At 36.3% G+C, this 22818-nt stretch overlaps 1 protein-coding gene across 2 annotated transcripts; it reads right to left on the bottom strand.

Annotated features, from left to right (window-relative positions):
• Nucleotides 1-802: 802 nt before the first annotated feature.
• On the bottom strand, nt 803-16890 carry DCL1 (dicer-like 1). Of its 2 annotated transcripts, none has more exons than XM_086458132.1 (21): nt 16163-16890; nt 14930-16038; nt 14726-14839; nt 12957-13167; nt 12242-12636; nt 11911-12142; nt 9730-9902; nt 9507-9629; nt 9246-9406; nt 8882-9115; nt 8649-8799; nt 7936-8118; nt 5300-5461; nt 5127-5222; nt 4407-5032; nt 3932-4032; nt 3622-3821; nt 2237-3157; nt 1989-2153; nt 1515-1882; nt 803-1413 (listed from the first exon to the last, which is right to left on the bottom strand). In XM_086458132.1, the coding sequence occupies exons 2-21, from the start codon at nt 16028-16030 to the stop codon at nt 1230-1232; spliced, it is 5901 nt and encodes a 1966-aa protein (XP_086314258.1). In that variant the 5' UTR covers nt 16031-16038; nt 16163-16890; the 3' UTR covers nt 803-1229. The 2 variants fall into 2 exon arrangements, with proteins under 2 accessions (XP_086314258.1, XP_086314259.1); XM_086458133.1 differs by having other exon boundaries at nt 14930-16035.
• Between the last annotated feature and the right edge of the window lie 5928 nt (nt 16891-22818).

The following is a 22818-nucleotide window of genomic DNA, read 5'->3' as shown; positions in this document are numbered from 1 at the left end:
GCGACAGCAACCTGCCCACCATCACTGAAGAGTCGTGTTGGAGTAACATAACATTGAAATGTACATAGTAAGAGACATTTCTGACATGGATGCGTCAGAACCATAGATACTTTTCATAGAGATAAAAGTGAGATCTCAGAAATGTACCCCACGATGTGTATCATCCATTACTTAACGATTTTAGAATATTAAGCTCAGGTTGAACTTGGGTCAGTGAGCTAAAACCAATGATCGAGCTGAGGGTTTTGCTACTTGGGTTAAGTTGAGCTTGGATTAAGAGTTCTGCTACTTGGGTTGAGCATGGGTTTTTAACTTATTAAATATGAATTTTATACTGGGGGTTATGTGATGATAATAACTTATTAAATATGAATTTTATACTGGGGGTTTTGTGATGATAAGTAAATCAATAAGTGTGGTCGAGTAAAAAGACTGAAACGAAAGTAGAATCCTCATATCATAAAATCATACTATCTTCCTCCTTTCCTAATTAGAATCCTCAAACTTTGCATCAAATTACTCTTAACAACATTTTGGTGCCATTTCATAAATAAAGTCAAATTTTCACTGCTACTGTCCACATTGTAAATTGCAATATGGCACGGGATGATGATCAGCCAAAGGCCGATATATCTTAAGGCCATAGTTGGCTAAAACAAATAAGACATGTTTTGACACAAACCTAACCAACAACCAAGTATGATGATTCCTCTAATACCTTTAGTTTCGGACTAAACCTCGAGACAGGTAATAGCTCTGAAACCATTTAATGCGAACCCAACCCATAAACCCAAAGCACACAGAACAAATATCTCTTTTCCATTACTACAATATTAAAGCAGAACATTGGATAAAACCAACTAGCTTGATTACCAGGTTTCTCCCTCGTTCTGAATCTCTTCTATACTAAAAGAGAGAATTGTTCATCATCACATGTTGCAACAATGTGGGGCAATCCTTGCACAGCCATATTATTCCATCTAAAGATTACAGGCACAACAAATGATACAAGTTCAAAAAGTTGGGCATAATTGGTTTTTTCATCATACCCAAGGGAGCCAGCGCACTTGGACAACACCCTATCAATTAGACGATCTTCTCATGCAGGCTGGGGGCCAATCGGCCCTCATCCTCAAATGTTGTAATCAGCCAGCTATAACCCATGTACACACCACAAGCTATGTATTCCAACACGAACATTGCTTGAAAACACAAATTCTGGGGGAGGTTCACGGCTGCCCATACCATCCATTTAGAAGCTCCAACAGAAGAACTGCAGCTGAGTCCTTGGCCTTCTTAACACTAGGCATAGGTTCCCCCACACAATCATCTGTCCATCCCCTGTCGGTGGTATTCACACGTACTGAATATGTAAATCTCTTTGCATGTGCAGGCCCACCTTCATGTATACACCTAAAGATGTGAAAACATGATATGTTAGATGGATGATCAATAAATAAATTCTACAAGTGCGTGTATAGCCAAAAAGAAAAAGATGGGTTGTAAAGTTTTACCGATACTGAGGCATCGGCCACTGCCTCCGCAAGCAGATATCATTCAGGGTCTGTCTAGTGAATGTTTGATTTCCATTCTTCTTCTTCCCATTCTCCTCACCCTTCTTGGATTCAGCTTTTTCCTTATCTTTCAAAACAACAAGAGCATTCCTCGCTGCTAATTTCTGAGCCATTTTTTTTTGTGGGTTCTGAGCAATCCCAATTTGAACACCATCAATGTAGACCTCAACAGTAGCAACATTTCCACTCCGAGTGGCTTTGTATTCCAAGCCTTCCGCCTGTTGTTGACATCGCTCCTGAAGTTCCCTAACTGGATGCATAGGAAGTGTTTCGGGAGTCACCATAGGATGCAATAGAGGTTGGAACACCTGGGGAAACATCACAATAATAAGGAAAGTAAGTCAAAACTAATCCAAGATATTAAATTTGTTACGTAAATATCTTAAATCAGCAAGCCTGAAGAATTAAATTCACCTTCCAGACAACGGAAGTATTTCGTCCGCTATCAAGAAAGATTGCACCGGCAATGGATTCAATAATGTCACCAAGTACTTTGGGAGCTTTGCAATCTCCCAACCCAAAGGAATTAAACCCTGGTTTCAACAATTCATCTTGAACATCCTTCACAAATTCCCGAATCTGAAAATTATAACCAAATCAGTTGGTCAGGACTCCGAAAACACAAGAACCAAATCTACAAGACTAGGAAATAAATGATGTACCTGGGATTCGAGGGCACTTGATCCATGCCTAAGGTGCACATGGAGCATATGCTTAACAGCAACACGTGCAAAGTTTTCATTATTGACTGCAGCAGCTCGCAAATCGGTCAAGCGACCAGGAGGTAAATCTGTATACGTGAAGAACAAGTGCTTTGTAATGAGATGATCCAAGACGGCATCACCGACAAACTCCAATCTTTGGTAACAGGAGACTCCGGATGAAGGTCGTGAAGCATGAGTAATGGCCTCCACCAACAGACCCCTATCATTGAATTTAATATTCAAAGCACCTTCTAAAGCATCAAAGTTGATACTCCTTAGTATGCTCTCGGGAACATCACATGGTTTGTTTGTACCTTCTATCTCCTTAGGATCAAACTCCACTTGAATCCCAATCCATTTCATGAAGTGGTGTGCAGCGTTCTTCCCACCTTCGACATAATACACACCTATCAATGCTTCAACAACATCTGCCAGTGTCTTGCTAGATAGAACTCTATAGCAGCTTGAATCACTCTCGACCTCACCATCTTCCATGTTGTCATCTTCATAGGCATCATCATAGAGAACCTTTCGTGAATCAGTCTCACGAGAGGGGCTTTCCTGACCAAATAAAGATGGCTCTGCTTCTTTGGTATCCTCATCAAAGACAGGTAGCACACCTGGAGCAGCCCATCTAGATGGAGCAAAGCGGTCTGCTTGGATATATGATTGGAGTCCTTTACTCAATGCATAATGGTACAGTACCATGTTACTCACCATCTGCTGTCTCATCCTAGTAAGCTGACCCTCATGTTTCTGGGGATATTTGAGAAAAAGGAATCTACTAACAACCCACTTCAGGTAAGCATCTCCCAGTAACTCTGCTCTTTCATAGCAGAATGTCTCCTGACATGATGCGGCAGTCAAGGCTTCCAAGATCTGTAACATGCGTCAATTTAAATTGTAAAAAAAAAAAAATCCTCAGCCGGGGGAAGGAGCTGCTATTGGCACCCCAACTTTTACTTATTACACCCCAATTAAAAATAAAGAAAATAAGTGAATGGTCGATGATAAGTAAAAGTTGGGGTGCCAATAGAAGGTCTCTCATGTTTTTTTCCTTTTTTTGCCAGATTTTTATTGTTTGGGTTTTGGATTTTATACGAGCCAAACCTAATCATAATTGTAAACTACTGAAATTGTTGGAACGAGTGTCAAGTTGGGATTATAATTTGACCCAAACCTTTGTACTGTTTGAAGAGTGTGTTTTAATCTTTAATTGGAGTGTGATAAATAATTTAAGAGATTGGGGTGTAACAAGTAAAAGTTGGGGTGTCAATAGCAGCTCTAAAAAAGGGAAGCATAATCTCCTCAACTGCAAATCGATCCTGTTTAAAATATGATACCTTAGAAGCTGGGACAGGATAATTAATCGTATCCTTCAGTTGAACTGCAAGAAGCATACTTTCAACTCTCCTCATAATTGAAGGCAGCCTTTGAGCACCTCGAACAAGTGATCCCGGAAGAGGATGTACAAAACATAACTCAGGAGGCAAGAAGACATAGTACGTTTTGTCAAGAGTTTCTTCAGAGTCACCTTCATGTGCTACACACCAAAAATTGCACAAGTACCGCAAACCTCAGTAGCTAGAAAGATGTGTAAGTGAATGTTAAACTCAAAAATGAAACGGATGATTAAGAAATGTAACAGCTTACCTTCAGAATGTTCAAATCGAGGAGAGAGGAGATTCTTGCAATATGAAACACCGCGCCCTCTCAATAGAGGCTGTTTTTTATAGATCAATTCCACTCCATATCTGTACAAAACATAGCAGAAATGGATAACCATATGCACCTTTGTGTCGCACATGAAGAAGCAAAAGCTTCTCCCCAATCTTTTCAAAGAACTAGTAGATCACTGTCGCTCAAAAATGGGGAGTGGAGCCCACATATGTCCCCATCTGACAGTAGTTTACTGCTTCTTTGACAGATAGCGATCAGTTATTTTGCTTCTTCATGTACGACATCTCAGGTGCAATGTGGTTGTCCATTACTTGTATTAATGATGAAGGCAAAGATCAGACACCTAGCATCCAAAAATGTAAAAAGGAAAAGAAAAAGGAACCTCCTAAGATTTTGGTGTATAGTAGTTGGAATAATAAAAGAAGAATGACATAGAATTGGGTCATACTTTTGCCTGTAGTAATCGGCATAAGAGCTGTACTCCAAAGGACCCAAGTAACCCTCCTTCCGTGGGAAAGAGTTCTCCGCATTCATATCATATCGCACAGAATCCACATAAAATCTCTTTCCCGAGTGAGCAGCGGTCACTATTCTCCCAACAAGATCTTCTTGATCAATGCAGGAATCAGCCATAAGCAATTTTCCTTGGGCCGCATCCTCATTCTGGTTTTCCATGGCATCACGAATAGGAACCAATCCAGAAGCTTTCACAACATCAAACTGTGCAACAGCCCCTCTAATACCATATGTGGGATGAGATTTCTGTCCAAAAGCCATGCCATGACGCAATTTTCCAAACCCATACTCCCTTCGGTCTCCACCAAGAGTTCGCTCATTTGTACCAAGGTATACATCTGGACGAGCCCTCTGAAGGGGATTGTTCCATGCCTCTGTCCCTATTATCTTTTCTACAAGACTCCAGTCGATTTCTTTTATAGGATCTACACACTTCTCACCAACCACGGGGACGAATAAATACGCCTTTGCAAGATCCCACGGAGTGCTGTAAGGTTCAACATCCACATCCAACACAATGCTCATGAGTCTCACATGAAAGCTCTTCAGGGAGACCAACTGCACAAAAACAAAATCCACTGTTTTGTCAGAATGCTAATAACACACAATTCTACAACTGAGTGATCATTCAAGAAGGTAAACAACCCATGACCTGAGTTTCCGTAATATCTATGGGTCCCCGGTAGACGAGAGATGCCTTTGTTATCATGGTTCTAGCAACAAAGAGATCCATCGACATCGATAAAACCTAATAACCAACATTTAGTTAGAGATATAAAACGCATCCTCAAATAGCAAGAATTATGAAGCAATTGAACAGCATACCTCTGCATCCAGCTCACTGCCAAAAAGTACCGCAAAATCTAAAACTTGAGTTAAGAAAGGATCTTTTGAAGAGCCGATGTTCTCACAGTCAACAGCATACACATGAAGATGAACCAATTCAGAGTTGGGGCAAACATTTCCCCCAGATAAAATCCACTCTCCCTATAAAGACCATAGTGAGTTTCAACAACATGCTGGAAATATGGACAAAGTTCAAATGTTCTAGAATCAAGGTATTAAATTTCGATTTCAGTGTCTATTTTGGTTAGTCTGGAAATGGAAATATTTCGATGAATGTGGAAATGAATACAATTTTTGGAAATGACAGAAATATTGATAAAATTTTCATTAACCCTGAAGGAAACAATAAAATAGGTATTAAAACACACTCATTAAGTCATCAAAATACAATAAACTACCATATGGAGTGAGAAATTGAATATCCACAACGTTTTGCTACACATACGGACATGTATTGAGAGGCTGATAGTGGAAATAAGAATAATAATGTTGCATTAACTACATACAACTTAATATGTAAGACATTAAAATGAAGAAACTAGTAAGTATTGCATTCATGTGTAATTATATTTCTTTTATTTTTGAAGTATGAATAAATTGCTAATGTATCCAACTAATTGAAACATGGTTGATTGTATGCGTGCTTATATAAACGTACTAATCTGCTTAGAATACTTCAAAATAAGATGATATATATATAAACTAATCATAATTCATTTATATTAATGAATGAATGTTCTATGCAATTTTTATTGGTAAATACTATGTTTAATGCACACGTTCTTCCTAAAAGCAATTATAAGTTTTTTTTCAAAAAAGAAGATATTTCGGTCGAAATGTACTTCATCAAAATGTTGCAATTTTATACCTAAAAATGATAATTTTGGCCGAAATTCACTATTCATCGAAATATTTCTCGAAATGAAGAGTGATTTTCACCGAAATATATATAAAAAGAAATTGTCGGTTAAATTTCGTGTCAAAACTTGTGGAAATGAAAATATTTTGGTATATTTCGTGGAAATATGTCGAAATTTAATACTATGGCAATTTGCAAGTTCTTTCTAAAAGCAATTATAAGTTTTTTTCAAAAAAGAAAATATTTCGGTCAAAATTTACTAATCATCGAAATATTTCCACCAGAATATTGTATTTTTATACCTAAAAAATGATAATTTCGGCTGAAATTCACTAGTCATCGAAATATTTCTCGAAATGAAGAGAAATTTCCACCGAAATATATACAAAATAAAAAAAAATTGTCAGTTAAATTTCGAGTTGAAACTTGTGAAAATGGAAATATACTGAAATTTAATACTATGTCTAGAATTAATTGTACAACCTATATTTATATCAAAAAAATAATAATAATAGATTTTACTTGAGGAATAGTGCCCATGAGATCAATTCTTATGCCCGTGTTTGTAGATTATGAATTCATTTATTATTTATAAAGAGGTTACTCATTGTGAAAGACCTGTATCGTTCAAAATGGATCATTCATTTTAGAGTCGTGATAAATTGACTCCATAAAAAAAAAAAAAACATACTCAACTGACGTGGCATGTGCATAGAACCATAGATTTTTTTCCTGGATACACAAGGAAAAATATATATGGTTCTGTGCACATTCCACATCAGTTTAAGTATCTTTTTTTTAGTCGGTTTATCATTATTGTTCTTTTTTTTTTTTTTCATCTATATATTTATTATTTATCACCTCGATGATACTTCCTTGATAATATACAATACATCTACATGTGCATTGCATGAAGTATCCCTAGAGAAAAAACTGATATGTTAAATTTTTTTTTTTAATTTATATTGCATCCAATATCTGAAGAAATAATAGTTTGTAATCTATCAAAAAAAAAAAAAAAAGAATAATAAGAACTAATATTTGGTTTTTACCATCAATTATCTCAGGTCTCAAGAGGAAGAGGAAGAAGAAGAGGAAAGAGGGAAACAAAAAAGTGTAAATTGAGTTTGGACCCGGAAATGCAAACATGACTTGTAAACTCCAAATAGCACTCTCCAGGACATTGAATCCATAAATGTTTGGCCCAACCTTAGGTAAACTAACACCACCAAAAATCATCCCAATGAGTGATTCCTATTCATTAGAATAGACCATTTTTCATCATGAGCTTCATAAACAGACCAAAGAGTGTAAAGCATTGTGTTCCAAGCCCATTATGAGAAAATGTTCAGATATAACAGTGAGGAATGACCTATCATTATGATATTTGGTGGATAGATTCAACAGGGGCTGTGTCTAACATTCATGGGATTAGTAAGGCACCAAACATGCCATGCGGAAATATTTGGAGTGATGTGGAACAAGTATTAGTGATTAATAACTCAGGTTTGTACTATAAATAGTAGTTCAAAACAAAATATTTAAATAAATTAAAATGTGTATGACATAGTATGTGAGATGATAATTTCTTAGAACATAAGGTATCCTTATTGCATAATGTATCGTGTAGTCCGAATCAATGAAATTTCAGGTTGCTCAAATTGTAAGAACAATTTTTTTCTAGAGAATGAATAGTTGTTACATCATGACAAAAGATCGATAAATACTGCTTGAGATGATAACTGAAGGAACTAACCCTGAGAATTTCAGCAACACCTTCAGGATAGAATTCTCTATGCCTTGCAGTTCCAGGGAGTGGTTCTCCTTCATCATTCTGATCAGCCTTCTCTCCATCTTCCCCACTTCCCTTGTCTGGCAAGAGCATGTCGGTAAATGCCCCCATCTCATGAAGCTTCTTGCAACCAGCCAAACAAACAGCCTACACAATAAACAACGTAATAAACAAAAGTTATTCTTTGATGTAAGCTACCGAAGAAATTAGAATCCGGCTAGCCTTACTAACTTTGTAAGATTTCAACTCTTACTAAGGGTTGTTGACCTCACCTAGTGGCATCCAGAAATAATGATCCAATCCCACAGGGTTGTAGAGGACAAAATTCTATGAACTTTGAAAAATAAAAACAAAATTTTCACCTTTGAATTATAATTTTAAATTTGGGACTTCCATGGAAGTTCAGTAGCCATCCATTTTCAAAACCTTGGATAAAGCTCCAAAGAAAAATTGTTTTTTTTTTTTTTTGTTTTGTTTTGTTTTGTTTTTGGATCTGAGTTTTTCCATGAAATCTAGAGGGCTGTAGTGTTTGACTGCCAATTTGGTAATCCATTTGAACAAAACAACTCTTAGCAAGACTTAAAATCTTACCATGTAAGGAAAGTGTTATTCAAGGAAATATAAGCATAGAAAAAATAAGATTTCCTAACAAATTTCATAACAGGATATTAGCATGCCTGTTGTGCAAGGCGCATTGAACTGCAGACAGGACCCTCGAGCTTCTCAAATGGTGCATTGCAGGGGAGCTGAAGCTTGCATGAATATTCAGTGGAACCCCCTGGCTTCTCATGTCGTTCCATAATAAATTCAGGACGAAGTATAGAATACCTGAGTAAATAAAATATGCTAATTAATACCTGTTAACCTCTATTGATTGAAATTGTCATACATATAATTATAGAATGCACACCTGTCACTAGGTAGCTGGGAGCAGTAGAAATGTATAAGTCCAACAGCAGAATTTAGGCTCACAATAGCACCAGTTGACTCCACCTGGTACACTGAACCAGGTGTTGAATCCACTGAAGTTAACCTTGAGGAACCCTTAAGATGGCTAAGGTCAGTTCTCTCTATCGCTTCCTTTCTCAATGTCTCCTCACTATTCCTAGCATTTCTTAGGAATGTTTCATGTGACAAATTTCCCCTGGAGAACATATGTAAAGCTCGTTCAAATTATTCAAATGGACATTTAGTTTGTTCATCATTACGACCTGTAATGAGGCCAAAATCATTATAAAAAAAAGAATACAAATCAACAGATTCGACACAAGTACCTCTCAACCATCAATATGTAATCAGACCCGGGCTTCCTTGCACGGCCCCTAGACTGAATATATGCCAAAACAGTTTTTGCAAGGTCAAAGCGAATGACAACATTGCATTGCCTAATATCCAGCCCTTCTTCAGCAACGCTTGTGGCTACTAATAATGTCACCTGGAAATATGCAATCAATTTGAAGAGAAAAAACCTCAGAAATGAAAGTAACAACACAACTTTGCGTTACGAAATTAAGGAATCTGACTTTCAAACATACACGGCCATCACGAAATTTGGCTATTGTGTCCTGCATTTGGGATGTGCGCATTTCCTGACTATTATTGTGTCCAATCAAACATGCACAATTAATAAAATTTAGAGATGGAAGCTCTGCAAACACCTGCACAGTTACCAGAAAATAACACAACAATAGGAACTTGTTGTATGAGCCCAAGGAATCAAGAAAAGTATTATAACCACATTCATAGGTAGTTTTCAACCTTCGGGAGAACTAACGCAGCCACTACTCGCTCCACAAAGACAATTGCACGAAAATCCTCCGTGTGTTGATACTTGAGAAGTATTTTAATCAATGACTGCACTTTGGGAGTCACTTTACCATCAGCTACAGCTGCCCCTATAACCACATCCACGTGCTCTCCACCAGAGACAACTATGTTGTACAAAGTACATCAATATGAAAAGAAAGTCAGATTTTTTTTTTTTATCGATAAAGATAATTTTATTAAGGAAAAGAGAAACAAGGGGGGTCGAGAAAACCAACCCAAAACAAAGAACAGAAACAAAGAGAAGAAAACAAAACAACAAAAGACAAGCAACAAAACTCTCACAACAACAAACAAACCCTATCCCATCTTACAACAAAATCTTCAAAAAAAGACCCCCTTAAAAACCTTATAAAGCTTACTCCAAGAAAATAAGAGCTCCAGAATAGAAAGAACTAAACCCTCCAGTGTTAATTATTTTCCTTCAAAAATGCAACGGTTACGAAGAGTCCAAATATCCCAACAAATTGCGAAAGGAGCCAAGAACCACAAAATCCGTTTAGAAGACAAGAAAGAACATTCCCACGTCAACCAAGACTCCAAAGCCGACTTGACGGAACTGGGAAAACAGCCCACGATGCCAAGCAGAGAAACGAAATGTGACCACATGTGGTAAAAACCTGTTACTTGTATACATAAATTTTGGAATTAGAACACGATTGCCAAGTGGGAAATGTTTATTTTTTGGGGTATCACAATGGGATGGAAGAAAGAAAGGAATATGTTAGCAAATGTTAGGTAGGGAGATTTAACAAAGAGAGAAAAAGCATCATAGAGGTTCAGTCATGAGTGAATCAAGCATTGAAGGTGCCAACCAGGGTGAAGATAATGCCCTTGTGAAAAGAACTGTTTTTTTCCTCCTTCCAGTCAAACGTGGAAGCGAACAAGTCTTGTGAACTTGGGAACAGGAGATAGGAGAAGGCCTTTCTAAAACTTGATGCTTGGAGCCCATGAGTTCAATGTTGTATAGTGGAGAAATGAATGGAGAAGAGAGGGGTGATGGCAGGTAGTCTGTAGCGGTGTCCATGGGCTGGGTCAATTTTTAATCAGGACCAATAACCTAACCCAGGCCTGTTCGGTGCATTAATTAGGTGGGCTGGGACTCTAAATTTTGTATGTCCAGGTCTAGCCCTACTCTAGTCCAACTCAATTGCATTCCCAACCAATTTGCAGTTCAAGCCCATTTGAGCTGTTAGAAAGGGTAGTAAGAATGAAGATATGAAAAAAAAAAAAAACACAGCAGCAAAGACATGATAAAAACCTTTTATTTCTTCCCAAAATATGAGTAAAAATATAACTGTAGCAATTTGGTCATTTCATCACCCCTAAAAGCACATAAAGTATACAAATCTGAATAACCCCCAACTGTATCAAAGGAATAAAAAATTGGAGAAAAATTGTTTCAAGAGAGAGAGCTTGCATTGTTGCAGTAGATGGAGATGAACAGATCAACCATCTACCCTAAAATGAGATTACAGGCGACGGTGAATGATCAAGGATCCGATCATTATATCAGTGTTCCATGATTGGTTCTAAACCGTGATTTTTGCCAATTTAAGTTTTCCACATTTGGTTTAAGGAAGAAAGAGAGGGGAAAGGGTGGAAAAGTAATAAACAGTCGGCAAACGACCTAGAAAACGTGGAAGATTAAAATCATGAATTATTGTTTTTTTTTTTTTTTTAAACACCCTAGTAAATTGTATCGCACCATATATTGATTTATCAGTTTTTTTAGAACGAATTTCTTGTCGACAATACCCTACTCAACCTTCTCTCATTATAATAATAGAGATGCACCTTATGACGGTAAGAAAATCATTGCAATGTGCTGGGCAACAGAAGGCAAGGAATATTCCCAATGGTAGCTGTCAAAGTCCAAAAAAACTACATCCAAAAGCTTAACACAGACAGTAGCAATTCTCTTTTCCAATATTAGTTATAGCAAGCAGAAAATTTCCAGCTGCACAAATAAAAGAAGTATCGGTTCAACTAATCATGATTTGGGATATGAACTCCATGAACTAGTTCCATTAGCGGATTCAAATACAACCATGTAAAGAAATCAATACAACCAAATAAATAGATTTCAAAAGAGGATCAACTAGTAATGCTCACCATGACTGTCGGGGAGCTCCCCCTCCTCAATGTCATCAACGCCACCCTCACACTGAGCATTGTCACTCTCCACATCTATATCTTTTGCGTCCTTATCAGAAGCAGCTCCCTCAGACAACTGGCATTGCAAAAGAGATACAACTTTATTTAAGTATGATTCTTGAAACTTGACATCAAGTTGGTAGTTTGCCCTCTCATCATTCTGTAAGGCCGTCAAAAATGAATGCGCAACCTAGGAAAAATATGGGATGAGATAAATCAGTTGTTGAACAAATATCCAATTAAAAAGGAGACAAAAAAAATGGATTACTGCAAGTGTCCCATATGTTACCTTGTAAGCACACCACTGTCCCAGTTCACCAAGAGCATAGTTAATTGCTCTCAACTTTTGGATCAAATTAGCCGCTCCATCACTCTCTGTTCTTTCAGAAACACCATAAACCAGGCGTAGTTCTTCTTTGGATCCAGCATCTCTAGCCCCCATAAATTGCCATTTACTTCTTCTGGAACTTGAATGTGCAGCTTCTTCGACTGCTTGTTCCATTTGTTTTATTTGTTCATGCAGGGACCACAAGCTAGCTGCTTTGTCATACTCGACCACAACTTCGGAGGGCATTGGAACATGCTTCGCCAGTTCCTTACGGTCTTTTATTGTGCAAACAATGGAATCTAGTTTGCTTTCAAGATTCCGAATCTTTATAGCGCAATCCTCTTGGCTTGAGACACCTGTTTCGGACAGAATCAAGAGTAATGTTAATGGTAGCAACATAGATACATAATGTTATATTCTAAAAGTAAATTATGAGGTGAAAAAGAGGAAAGATTACATAAGTAGAGAACCCTTGCAAGGAAAAAATGTAAATAGAGAATTTTTCTACCCCATAACCGTTGTACTTATTTTTTTATAATTTAAAACATATCATTACTTATCAAAACAAAAAATAAACAAATAAATAAATAAAGCCCCTGTAGATGAGGTGCCAAGGAAGTCATTAACTTGCTTTCTAACAGATGAGAACTTAGATACCATCGGAATTAACTCATACCCTTCAAGTTTACAGGAGAAGCCGTCATCCCAAAAACAGCTGGTCTCTTCTCTTTTGGTGTTGTATGATAGAACTCAGACATCACTAACGAATATGGATGCTTCTTCACAGCGTGATGACACTCATCCAGAATAAGAAGGTGTATGGCTTCCATTTTTATTATGCTGTGCCTAAGAATGTTCAACAGAATTTGAGCTGTCATTACAAGAACCTGCAGTGGAGCGAAATCGTCAAAGTTAAGCAGAAAGAGGGGGGGGGAAGAGGTAAATCGGCACAATCCAAAGGTAAGCAACATATGGCAAGAGTAAACTCAAACATAAAGGACTACACATATCAACCTTTGTTGACTAAATTGCAGGATGGTGATGATATCAGAGATGTCAAACCACAAGTGATGGCGTAAGGGTCTGAACTTATGTTGAGCTTCATGTCTAATATTTGGACAACGGACAAACCAAACTTAGGGTGTCCAAATTACCCATCAAACATAGAAGTGACGACATATCACAATCGAATGTCATTGCAGGCATTGACAACCATGCACTGCGACGTGGAATGAGAAGGTGCAAACAGGAAGCCTCATGCGATAGTTAAGCCGATCAGATGGTGATCATAAAAAGTGGGATTCAACGTCCCAAGTTCTCTGTCAAGGTTAATTTAACAACACAGGGGATCAAGTCTTAAGAGTTCATGCCTGGGAAGATTAAGAGAGTTCATGGCTTTAGAACAAGCAATTTAGGGTCATAGTGAAGGGCTCAGCAGCATATTGATGCAGATTTGCAAATATTGGTCACAATGAAGAGGAAGGGTTGATATCAATGTATATATTTTTATGGGTACGATGGACTTGAACCTGCGACCTCAAATTTGTTTTGCAATGTGTCAAACCAACTGAGCTATGAGTCTAAGCATATCAGTGATTTCTCAGAACACAACACAAAGTTATTAGGTTTTCATGTCATGAGGGGCTAATGAGGAAGGATGAGTTTCCCCATCACAGCACTGACCTCAGAGCAGGACTCATAATTGTGGTTTGTACAAAATACTGAATCGTCAAAAGGGCATCATCACCTATTGGGTTGAATCACCTAGCTTAGGGTTTAAGCACAAGCATGATGGCAAAATTAACAATGAAAAGTTTTTGGGTGCATAACAGCAATGGGTGGAGAAGGTAACAGATCAGCTGTCTTAAGTACAATCATGACGGTGAGATTTACAATAAAGGTTTGATGAGAAATGTGTCTGCATATAACGAGTCCACGTGGTATGTTGCAGTTTGGTGTTTTACAGTGGCAAGTGAGTAAGGTCACAAAAGATCAATAAAAGAAGAAAATGAGGGGAAAAAAGAGAAGAACAACTAATCAATGAAAACTAGCAGAACTACAAATAGGCTTCAACAGCAAAGCCTCTCCTTCATTAAAAATTAAAAAACATGCTCAGTGGCACGATTTAGAAGGAGTTTAAAACAATTGGGCTTCTGACCAAGCCATTTCCTACATTGCAAGCAGACCGATGTATTTAATCTCCAACCAAACCATGCCACATAGACATTGTATATTGTTATAGGAACAGGACACTCGCGACGTAGATGATAATTAGATGTTTAAAAATGAAAACATCTCCAAGAAAAAGAATTAAAAAAAAAAACAAGATACAAAACTAACTTCGATTGCTCATAAAAAATATCAAACAATGATAAGGATAAACTGTCATGTCAAAAATAACAAATGGAATTAAATTCTATAAGACATGTAAAATATCAACAATACCTGTTTTGACTCAAACTCACGCTGCCACCTACGAGCATCCCAGAAGTCTTGACTCATTTCACCACAGTAATGCCCCACTCTGTAACCAGTTCTTTCACGAATAACTTCCGCTTGCTGAAATTAAAAGACAATGCAACAATATCACCTTACAGTTAACAGAAATCTATAAAAACAGACATAAAAATGCTGCTAAAGAAATCTTACTTGGTAAACAAGAGGAACCTTGGGCACCAAAAATATAGCCAACATTTTCTTATTTTCACGGAGCATATCTTTGCAAATACTCTTGATAAGGAGAACAGCTATAAGAGTCTTCCCAGCTCCGGTTTCAAGAAAAGCTATTGTATTTCTCTTCTTTGCTTGCTCAAGAACATCTAACTGGTATTTCCTCGCTTGCTCCTCCACTGGTTGTTTCTCTTTGTTTTCATCAGATTTCTTCTCGGGACTCTCAACCTGTTCCACGTTTTCTTCCTTGACTCTCTTTGCCTCTTTTTCCTGCTCAGCCTCCCAAGGACCGACACGATAAATGACCCTCCCCAATCGATCTCTCTCCCAAAAGCCTTTTCTTTCTCTCTCCCTCCAATCCCGATCCCTACCAACCCTTCTATCACTGTTATAACATTCTCGTCTACTACTACGATCCCTATCCCTCCTTTCAATCTCTTCATAATCTCGGGACCTCTTTCTGCCCGACCGTTCCCTAGAGTAATTGTGTCGGCTACTTGAGTAATTTCTCCCTTCATTATATTCGCTAAGTCGAGTCCTTTTGGTGTTTCTCTCTCCACTATCTGCGTCTCTCTCACTCTTATGCACTCCATTTCCATTTGCAGATACTTCCCTCACATGACCAGTCGAGAATTTCTTCTCACAATCAACTTCACAATGTTCATCAATCTTCCCAATGAGGCAATCCCCACCAATTTCCCATTCTCTTCTCGCAAGATCATCTTTTTCCACCAAATCCTCTAATTGCATCAAACAATTTCCCACCTCAACATTCTCTGATCGAATATCACTTTCAATCAAAGTTTCTCTCTCATTATTAGGAGATAAATCTCTTCCGTTTTTTATATTTTCAAGAATCTGATCGATTCCCCCAAAAAAACAAGCATCAACACCACCTACCTGATTGGATGGATCATCAACAACTACTGGAACAATCGGATCAAAAGCAACAAAATCATTCATAATTTCATTTGTAACATCCTCACAAGCATCTAACCAATAAGAAGCAGCCCTAACATCCGGCGATGAACCATGATTCTGCCCGTCACCATTACATCCAGAAACCCTAGTTTCCTCCATAAATTCTACTAAAATACAAAACAGTAATTAAAAGAATCAGTAAAAAAATCAAAACCAGACACCAACAAAAATCACAGAAATAGAGAAACATAAATCGATAGATTCAGAGAGAGAGAGAGAGAGAGGACTTACAAATATATTATAACAACAACAACGACAAAGTAGAATAACACAGTCCAAAGTAAGAAAAACGAAATTAGGGTTTTTGTTGCTCTGCGATGAGAGAGAAAGATAGAGAAGGAGAGTTGCAGAGAGCGTGGATAGACCGTACGAAGCAGTATTAATGTGAATTTTTGGTTTGATATTCGAAGATTCGACGGTCTATCAACGCCACTCTCTCTGCTTTTTTATCTCTCTTTTTTCCTTTCTGTGCGTTTCTTCCTCCACACTTTTAAGTTTGACTATATGGGATTCGATGCTCTCTTCAGTCCTCTTTCTCTCCGCTCTCTCTCTCTCTTTCTCTCTCAGATCAAATATCTATTTATTTTGCTTTTTGGAGAGAAAGGCGGGAGAGGAAAAAAACCATGGGCCCTATGTGATAATAGGCAGGACGGCTAATGATTTTTTATTTTTATTACATGGAAACTTCTCCAACCGATTTTTCCATTGTTTTTCAATTTATTTTAATTAATCATATAGCTTTATTGTACATAACTAAATCATGTCAAACAATTTTTTTTTCTTAATTTATTATCATTGATTTTCAATCTCGATTTCATATCTCGTCTTGTTCATTCATCTTGATATCTTAGACGAGACGAGAGCTTTTATTCAAATCTCTAAACCAGACAAAAAAAGAGAAGAAAATGAATGAAGATCTCACTGATGATGACTTTTAGGATTATTTTTGAAATCAAGTTACACCTGATAGATTATCACTCTTGAACAAGATGAAATAATGATTAGTTTGGCTGATCCAAAATCTTCAGGATAAAGTTTTGTTGTTGTTGTCGTCGTCTTTGTTGTAGGATTAGTCATAAATTCTTGGGTATATGTTCATGTGTCTAATTTTATCTTTCATAGTTATTTTTAATTATTAATCTTGGTATCTAAATTTTTGAATATGTTGTTTCTTAATTGTTTAATGTCTAGTTGTATGAAAAACACGTAAAAATCTTTCAAAATGTTTTACTTAGTTACTTATTTTTGTTAAAATGGAATTTTGGTTGTTAGTCATGTTTTTAATGAGATCGGTAAGTTGGTGTTTGCGACAATTTAATCCAAGTCTACGATATCATCACGCACAAACTTTACCTACTAAGTTAGTTATCACCTGCTTAAAATGGAATGAAAAAGGAAAAAAAAGGGGCTTGGGCTTCTTAAATGGGATCATATTCACAACAAAAGAATAATTGTCTTTGGATAGTGTAGAGTGGGAGAATAGGATTTGTTTAGCAAATCTTGAATCTCAAGGGTAAGACATGGATTACGATGACAAAAAAAAAATACATTTTTTTAAGATATTTTTTCCATTATTGCTCACTTCTTTTACCATCAATGTAAATAATAGAGAAAATCATTAACATATTTCCAATGTCTAGATCCAATTGAATGTTAAATCAATTTTATTTATATATCATTTGGATTTCATATAGGCTTCTATTACCAAATCTAACTAGATTTATATTTCATATATAAAAATTGATCTTACATATCCATCGCCAAATAAAATCACATTTGAAAAGAAAAGTCGTGAACATTATTGAATATATTTTGTTGCATTATAATGTATTTTCTCAAAATATATTGTCAGGTCTATGAGATATTTAGTATAGTCGATGTTGTGTATGTTGATCTATCAGTTAATCCATATTACAATTCACTTAAGGATTGATAGTGTCATTATCTTTCGTTAATAGATAAAATTGCAGTTATACTACTTAAAAATGAAAGTGAGGTAAGAAGTACAAGAGATATCATTATACATCTTGAAGGATATCACAAATTGATGTGTATTAATGAATGTCATCTTGTTTACCTACCATTGCACTGTATTTTGTCGTTTCTTCACAGGAAGTTTGGATGACACCTTAATCGAAAGTATTTCAACGTTGAGAATAATGTTTTAACACCAGAAAAATTGATTCAAATGGATTTTTACTCATCGCACATTCCATTGTCATATTGAATATTCACTAATCTTGCAGGATGAAAAATTGTTTCAGGATACTCTAGTAGATGATTGGATTTCAATTAGGTAAAATCAATTGACATATCAAAGACTTAATCAAGATACCCTTCGTGTTGATGTTTATAAAGATTTGACAGATGTTGTGACAAAAAGATTAAATCCTGATCAAATTGGTCAACACTTTATTTTGTCATCATCATTCATTAGTAGTCCAAGACATATTTTGAAATCTTTTAAGATTTTATAGCTATAATACGTTACAACATGCATCAAATATATCTCTTAAAGTTCCTACAAATCCTAATTGACAAGCAATTAAAGTTGTTCTTATTCCACCTAAGAATGTCATAGATCATATTTTATTTTCTCATATTTTGAAAAGAAAGTAAAAAAACACTAATGGAGTAAAATGTTAATGTTCCAAAACACTACAAAAGGCAATATAAAACACATGTACCGTCTTACAAACATACCAAGTGTGGCCTCAAGTAATAATTAAACATAACTATCAAGTAATAATTAAACATAACTAAAAATTAGTACTTGAGATAATAGGTCCAACATCCTTGGTAAATTAGATAGGCATTTATTTATATGCTTATTTTATCTATTTATGATTGACAGCATGAATCATATAAAACATGAAAAAATGCTATATTCGACAGCCCAAGGCCGTCAAGTTTCATAAAATTCGATAGATCAAGGTGTCAAAATTTTCATTGTTGAATTTTTTTTTTAATGAGTTGAAACCATCAAATTAATGGAGGATGAAAGAAATTCGAAATTCATAGGTCTTGGCCCATCGAATTTTCTGTCAAAATTTCTAATTTTCACGTAATGATGTTTCAACCCCTATTACATCGTTCAAGTCTATCAAGAGAACCACTTATTGATATTGGTAAACACTAAAAAGAATATGTGCTAAGATTTAATCATAGATATAATAAATGCATAATATACTCAATCTCTTCGACTACTAAAAAAAATGTAACCTCACAACTTTTAAAAGTATTCTAAAAATTTGAAAAATAAAAATTGATTGATAGAATATTACCTTCTTTGATTTTGAAAGGAGTTGACAGAATATATCTTATTTGTAAAGAATAAAAAATAAAAAATAATTGATTCAAATCTAAAAAGTTGGGAATGTATAAAAAACCTTATCACATTAGATAAACTAGTGGATGTCATATGCATTTGTATATGATTTACAACCTATAAATGTCTAATGGGTGGCGTTCAAAGGCCTTAAAGAGAGTCAAACATTTTTTCAATGTATGTGTTAGGAGTCTTAGATTGGACTTATTTTTTGTGAGGGTGATCTCTATGATGAAGAAATCATCCTCACCAAAAATCAGTCCAATCTGAAACTTGTAACCCCATCAAAAGTGGTTTACAAAAATTGGACGATTCACGATTTTTCAGCTTGTAAACTGGGGTTAGAAGTTTCGGAATGAGCTAATTTTGGCGATAATAATCTTTTCACCATCGATCTTCCTAACAAAAAATCAGCTCATTTTGAAATTTTGAAGCCCTATTTTGAAAAATGTTTGTGAAAGCGCCCTCGATCCGCGGGGTGCGCGGATCCGCTTTTGACTCTTGAGGTTTGGGAGTCGCCACCTAGTTATTGTGGTCTAGGAACCAAACTAACTCTAACATGGATAAAAAGAACTAATCTACCACAAAAAATCTGAATTCGGGGATCATGTTACAGGGTTGGAAGGTGTTAGGCACCAACCCCGCCCGGCCAAAACCGGTCTCTACTAACTTCCTAAATATATCACATTGCTAAAAACCTAGATAAAAATAAAAAAATTACATACATTTCCGATAGCAAGGATTTTGTTCCCTTAGATCTGACAAAAAGAGCTCCTTGTACTGTACTCCCTTGCTTCGTACTGTCTCCGGATTTGACTTCGGATCTCCTAGATCAAGGTATCTCCTTATTTTTGGATCTGAACTCTTCAAGTTTGTTGCGGATTTGGGGGTGTTTTTGGAGGGATTTTAGGTATTTTCTAGACTAAAATTGAAGGAGGGATGTTAGGTAAGGAGTTGGGGCTCTAAAACTAGGGTTTATGGGGGGCTAGGAGAGCTTCTAGACCTACTTCTCTTAGGATTTATGATTTGATACGAAAATAGGGTGTGAGCACCTCTATTTATAGAATTTTTTTAAGGTTGATTTGGATAGAGTAAGTGTTTAATTAGAGATCTTTTAATTAGAATTGTGTTTTAGTTAAAATTGTTTAGGTAGAATTGTGTTTTAATTAGAATTATTTTAAGTAGAATTGTTTTTAAGTTAGAACTCTATTAGATAGAGTTATTATTTAATTAGAACCCTATTATGACTTTTGGTCTTCTTTGATTGACTTTTAATGTTTTGACTTCAGTCTTAATTGATTGACTTTTAATATCTTGACTTCAGTCTTGCTTAATTGACTTCAATTTTGACTTTAGTCTCACTTGATTGACTTTAATACCTTGACTTCAGTTTTGCTTGATTTACTTTTAATTTTTGGAGAACCCCCCTCTAAAATATCTTTAATTCTTTGGACCCCCAAATGGAGGGGTCCTTAAAGAAATATCCCACGAACCCTCAACAATTTTACCTGAAAGTCCGATTGATCGATTTTTTAGTTCCAATTTTTAAATTAATTTCATTAATGTTTTACTTTAATTATTTAATGTTTTATTTATTAATTTCGAATTTTTTAATTATGAAAATTGTGAAATTACCGTTTTGCCCCCGGAGAGGACTTTTCACGTTTCAAGTCGGTTTTTAATGTTCTAGGATGTTTTAGAATCGGTTTTTCGTAAGGAATTCAATTAGAATGTTGGTTTGTGTCATTTATGAAAATTTTTATGTGAAATGATTGTGAACTTTATGAGGGGCATTTTCGTAATTTTGTCAAATTCTGTTAAAATCGGTGAAATGATTTATTTGGTTCCAATTTGTTATTTTATGTGTTCGAGAGAGTTTTCCTAATCGTAACGTAGGCTCTAGGGTTATTTTGAGGTTAGGGGTATTTTGGTAATTTGTTCAATTTTTAGTGATTTTTATCGTGAAGTTTCTTTTTGGTCTGCAAGATGATGGTTTCTATGTTTCTGGGTCGTATTTTCCTAGCGTAGCGTGGTTTCTAAGGTTTTGTCAATTCGAGATACCTCATCCGAATTTCTGAAACATATCTGGTAACAAAATAAAGCAATGGAATACACATCCATCATTGGGAATCATTGCAATCGGATTGACGAGTTGATTAATCAGGCGAGTGCAAAAATGGGGTGTCTACAGATGCCCCTCTTTGGCAGAGGGTTGAAGCAAACTAGATAGCAAATCTATTTTGGTAGATAGTGCGATATCCGAATGCCAAAGCTAGTGACAGTTCATTTTGCAGCCTGATTCAGCAATTCGTCAGGGTGTTCGGATCCTTGAGGGTAAAGCTCTCCCCGAATCAAAAGGTTATCAGGTCCTTGAGCGCAAACTCTCACTGACGGTGTCAGATCCTTGAATTTTAAAGAATTCTCCCTGACTAAAAAAAAAAGTGCAAGTGTGTGGCTTAAAATCTGAGCATAATTTTAGCATAATTTTGAGTATAAACTGAGCATAATTAAGTAAAACTGAGCATAACTTCGAGAAAACCCTCGACGGTAACTGAGCAAAATCCAAGATAACCCTTGGTGGCATCTAAGCAAAATCCAAGATAACCCTTGGCGAAAACTGAGCAAAATCCAAGATAACCCTTGGCGGCAACTGAGCAAAATCCAAGATAACCATTGGCGGCATCTGAGCAAAATCCAAGATAACCCCTAACAGCAACTGAGCAAAATCCAAGATAACCCTTGGCAGCAACTGAGCAAAATCCAAGTTAACCCTTGGTGGCAACTGAGCAAAATCCAAGATTACCCTTGGCAGCATCTGAGCAAAATCCAAGATAACCCTTGGCGGAAACTGAGCAAAATCCAAGATAACCCTTGGCGGCAACTGAGTAAAATCCAAGATAACCCTTGGCGGAAACTGAGCAAAATCCAAGCAACCCCTGGCGGAAATTGAGCAAAATCCAAGATAACCCTTGGCGGCAACTGAGCAAAATCCAAGATAACCCTTGGCGAAAACTGAGCAAAATCCAAGATAACCCTTAGCGGCAACTGAGCAAAATCCAAGATAACCCTTGGCGGTAACTGGGCAAAATCCAAGATAACCCTTGGCAGAGACTGAGCAAAATCCAAGATAACCCTTGGTGGCAACTGAGCAAAATCCAAGATAACCATTGGCGGCAACTGAGCAAAACTAGTAGAGGAATGAATGAATTTTGAGAAAGAATGAACGAATTTGGAGAAAATTGATTAGAACGAATCGGAGAATGAATAAATCTGGAAGATAATGAATCTGGGAGAGAAATGATTGATTCCAAGAATGATTGAATCTGGAAAAGAATCTGGAGAACGAAAGAATGTTATATCTCCTATGTGAGATACTAGTTGATCTTTGGACACAGTCAAATGTGAGATCCAAAGTGCTTTTGTTTGAACCTCAAGGTTTTATCCAAAATTTTTTCAAAAACCTGAGTTTTTTATTTCTTTTAAACCTCAAAAGTTTTTCGAAAAACTGTTATCAATAGGGTAACCTTAAGTTTGGGGTTCCTATTATTTTTTTAGGATT

Source organism: Akebia trifoliata, chromosome 11 (genome assembly GCF_017979445.1).
Source record: "Akebia trifoliata isolate Shusen 1 chromosome 11, ASM1797944v1, whole genome shotgun sequence".
Taxonomy (NCBI): domain Eukaryota; kingdom Viridiplantae; phylum Streptophyta; class Magnoliopsida; order Ranunculales; family Lardizabalaceae; genus Akebia; species Akebia trifoliata.
The sequence above is the reverse complement of the archived record's forward strand: the minus strand, read 5'-3'. Positions and strand labels throughout refer to the sequence as shown.

What these genes read in the sequence shown, in the direction of transcription:
- DCL1 (XM_086458132.1), bottom strand. Translation starts at nt 16,030, where the DNA reads ATGGAGGAAACTAGGGTTTCTGGATGTAATGGTGACGGGCAGAATCAT. An exon ending in GTGAGTTTGAGTCAAAACAG is followed by an intron (nt 13,168 to 14,725) that starts GTATTGTTGATA and finishes GCTCCACTGCAG; the next exon opens with GTTCTTGTAATGACAGCTCA. An exon ending in CTGCGTTAGTTCTCCCGAAG is followed by an intron (nt 9,630 to 9,729) that starts GTTGAAAACTAC and finishes GTAACTGTGCAG; the next exon opens with GTGTTTGCAGAGCTTCCATC.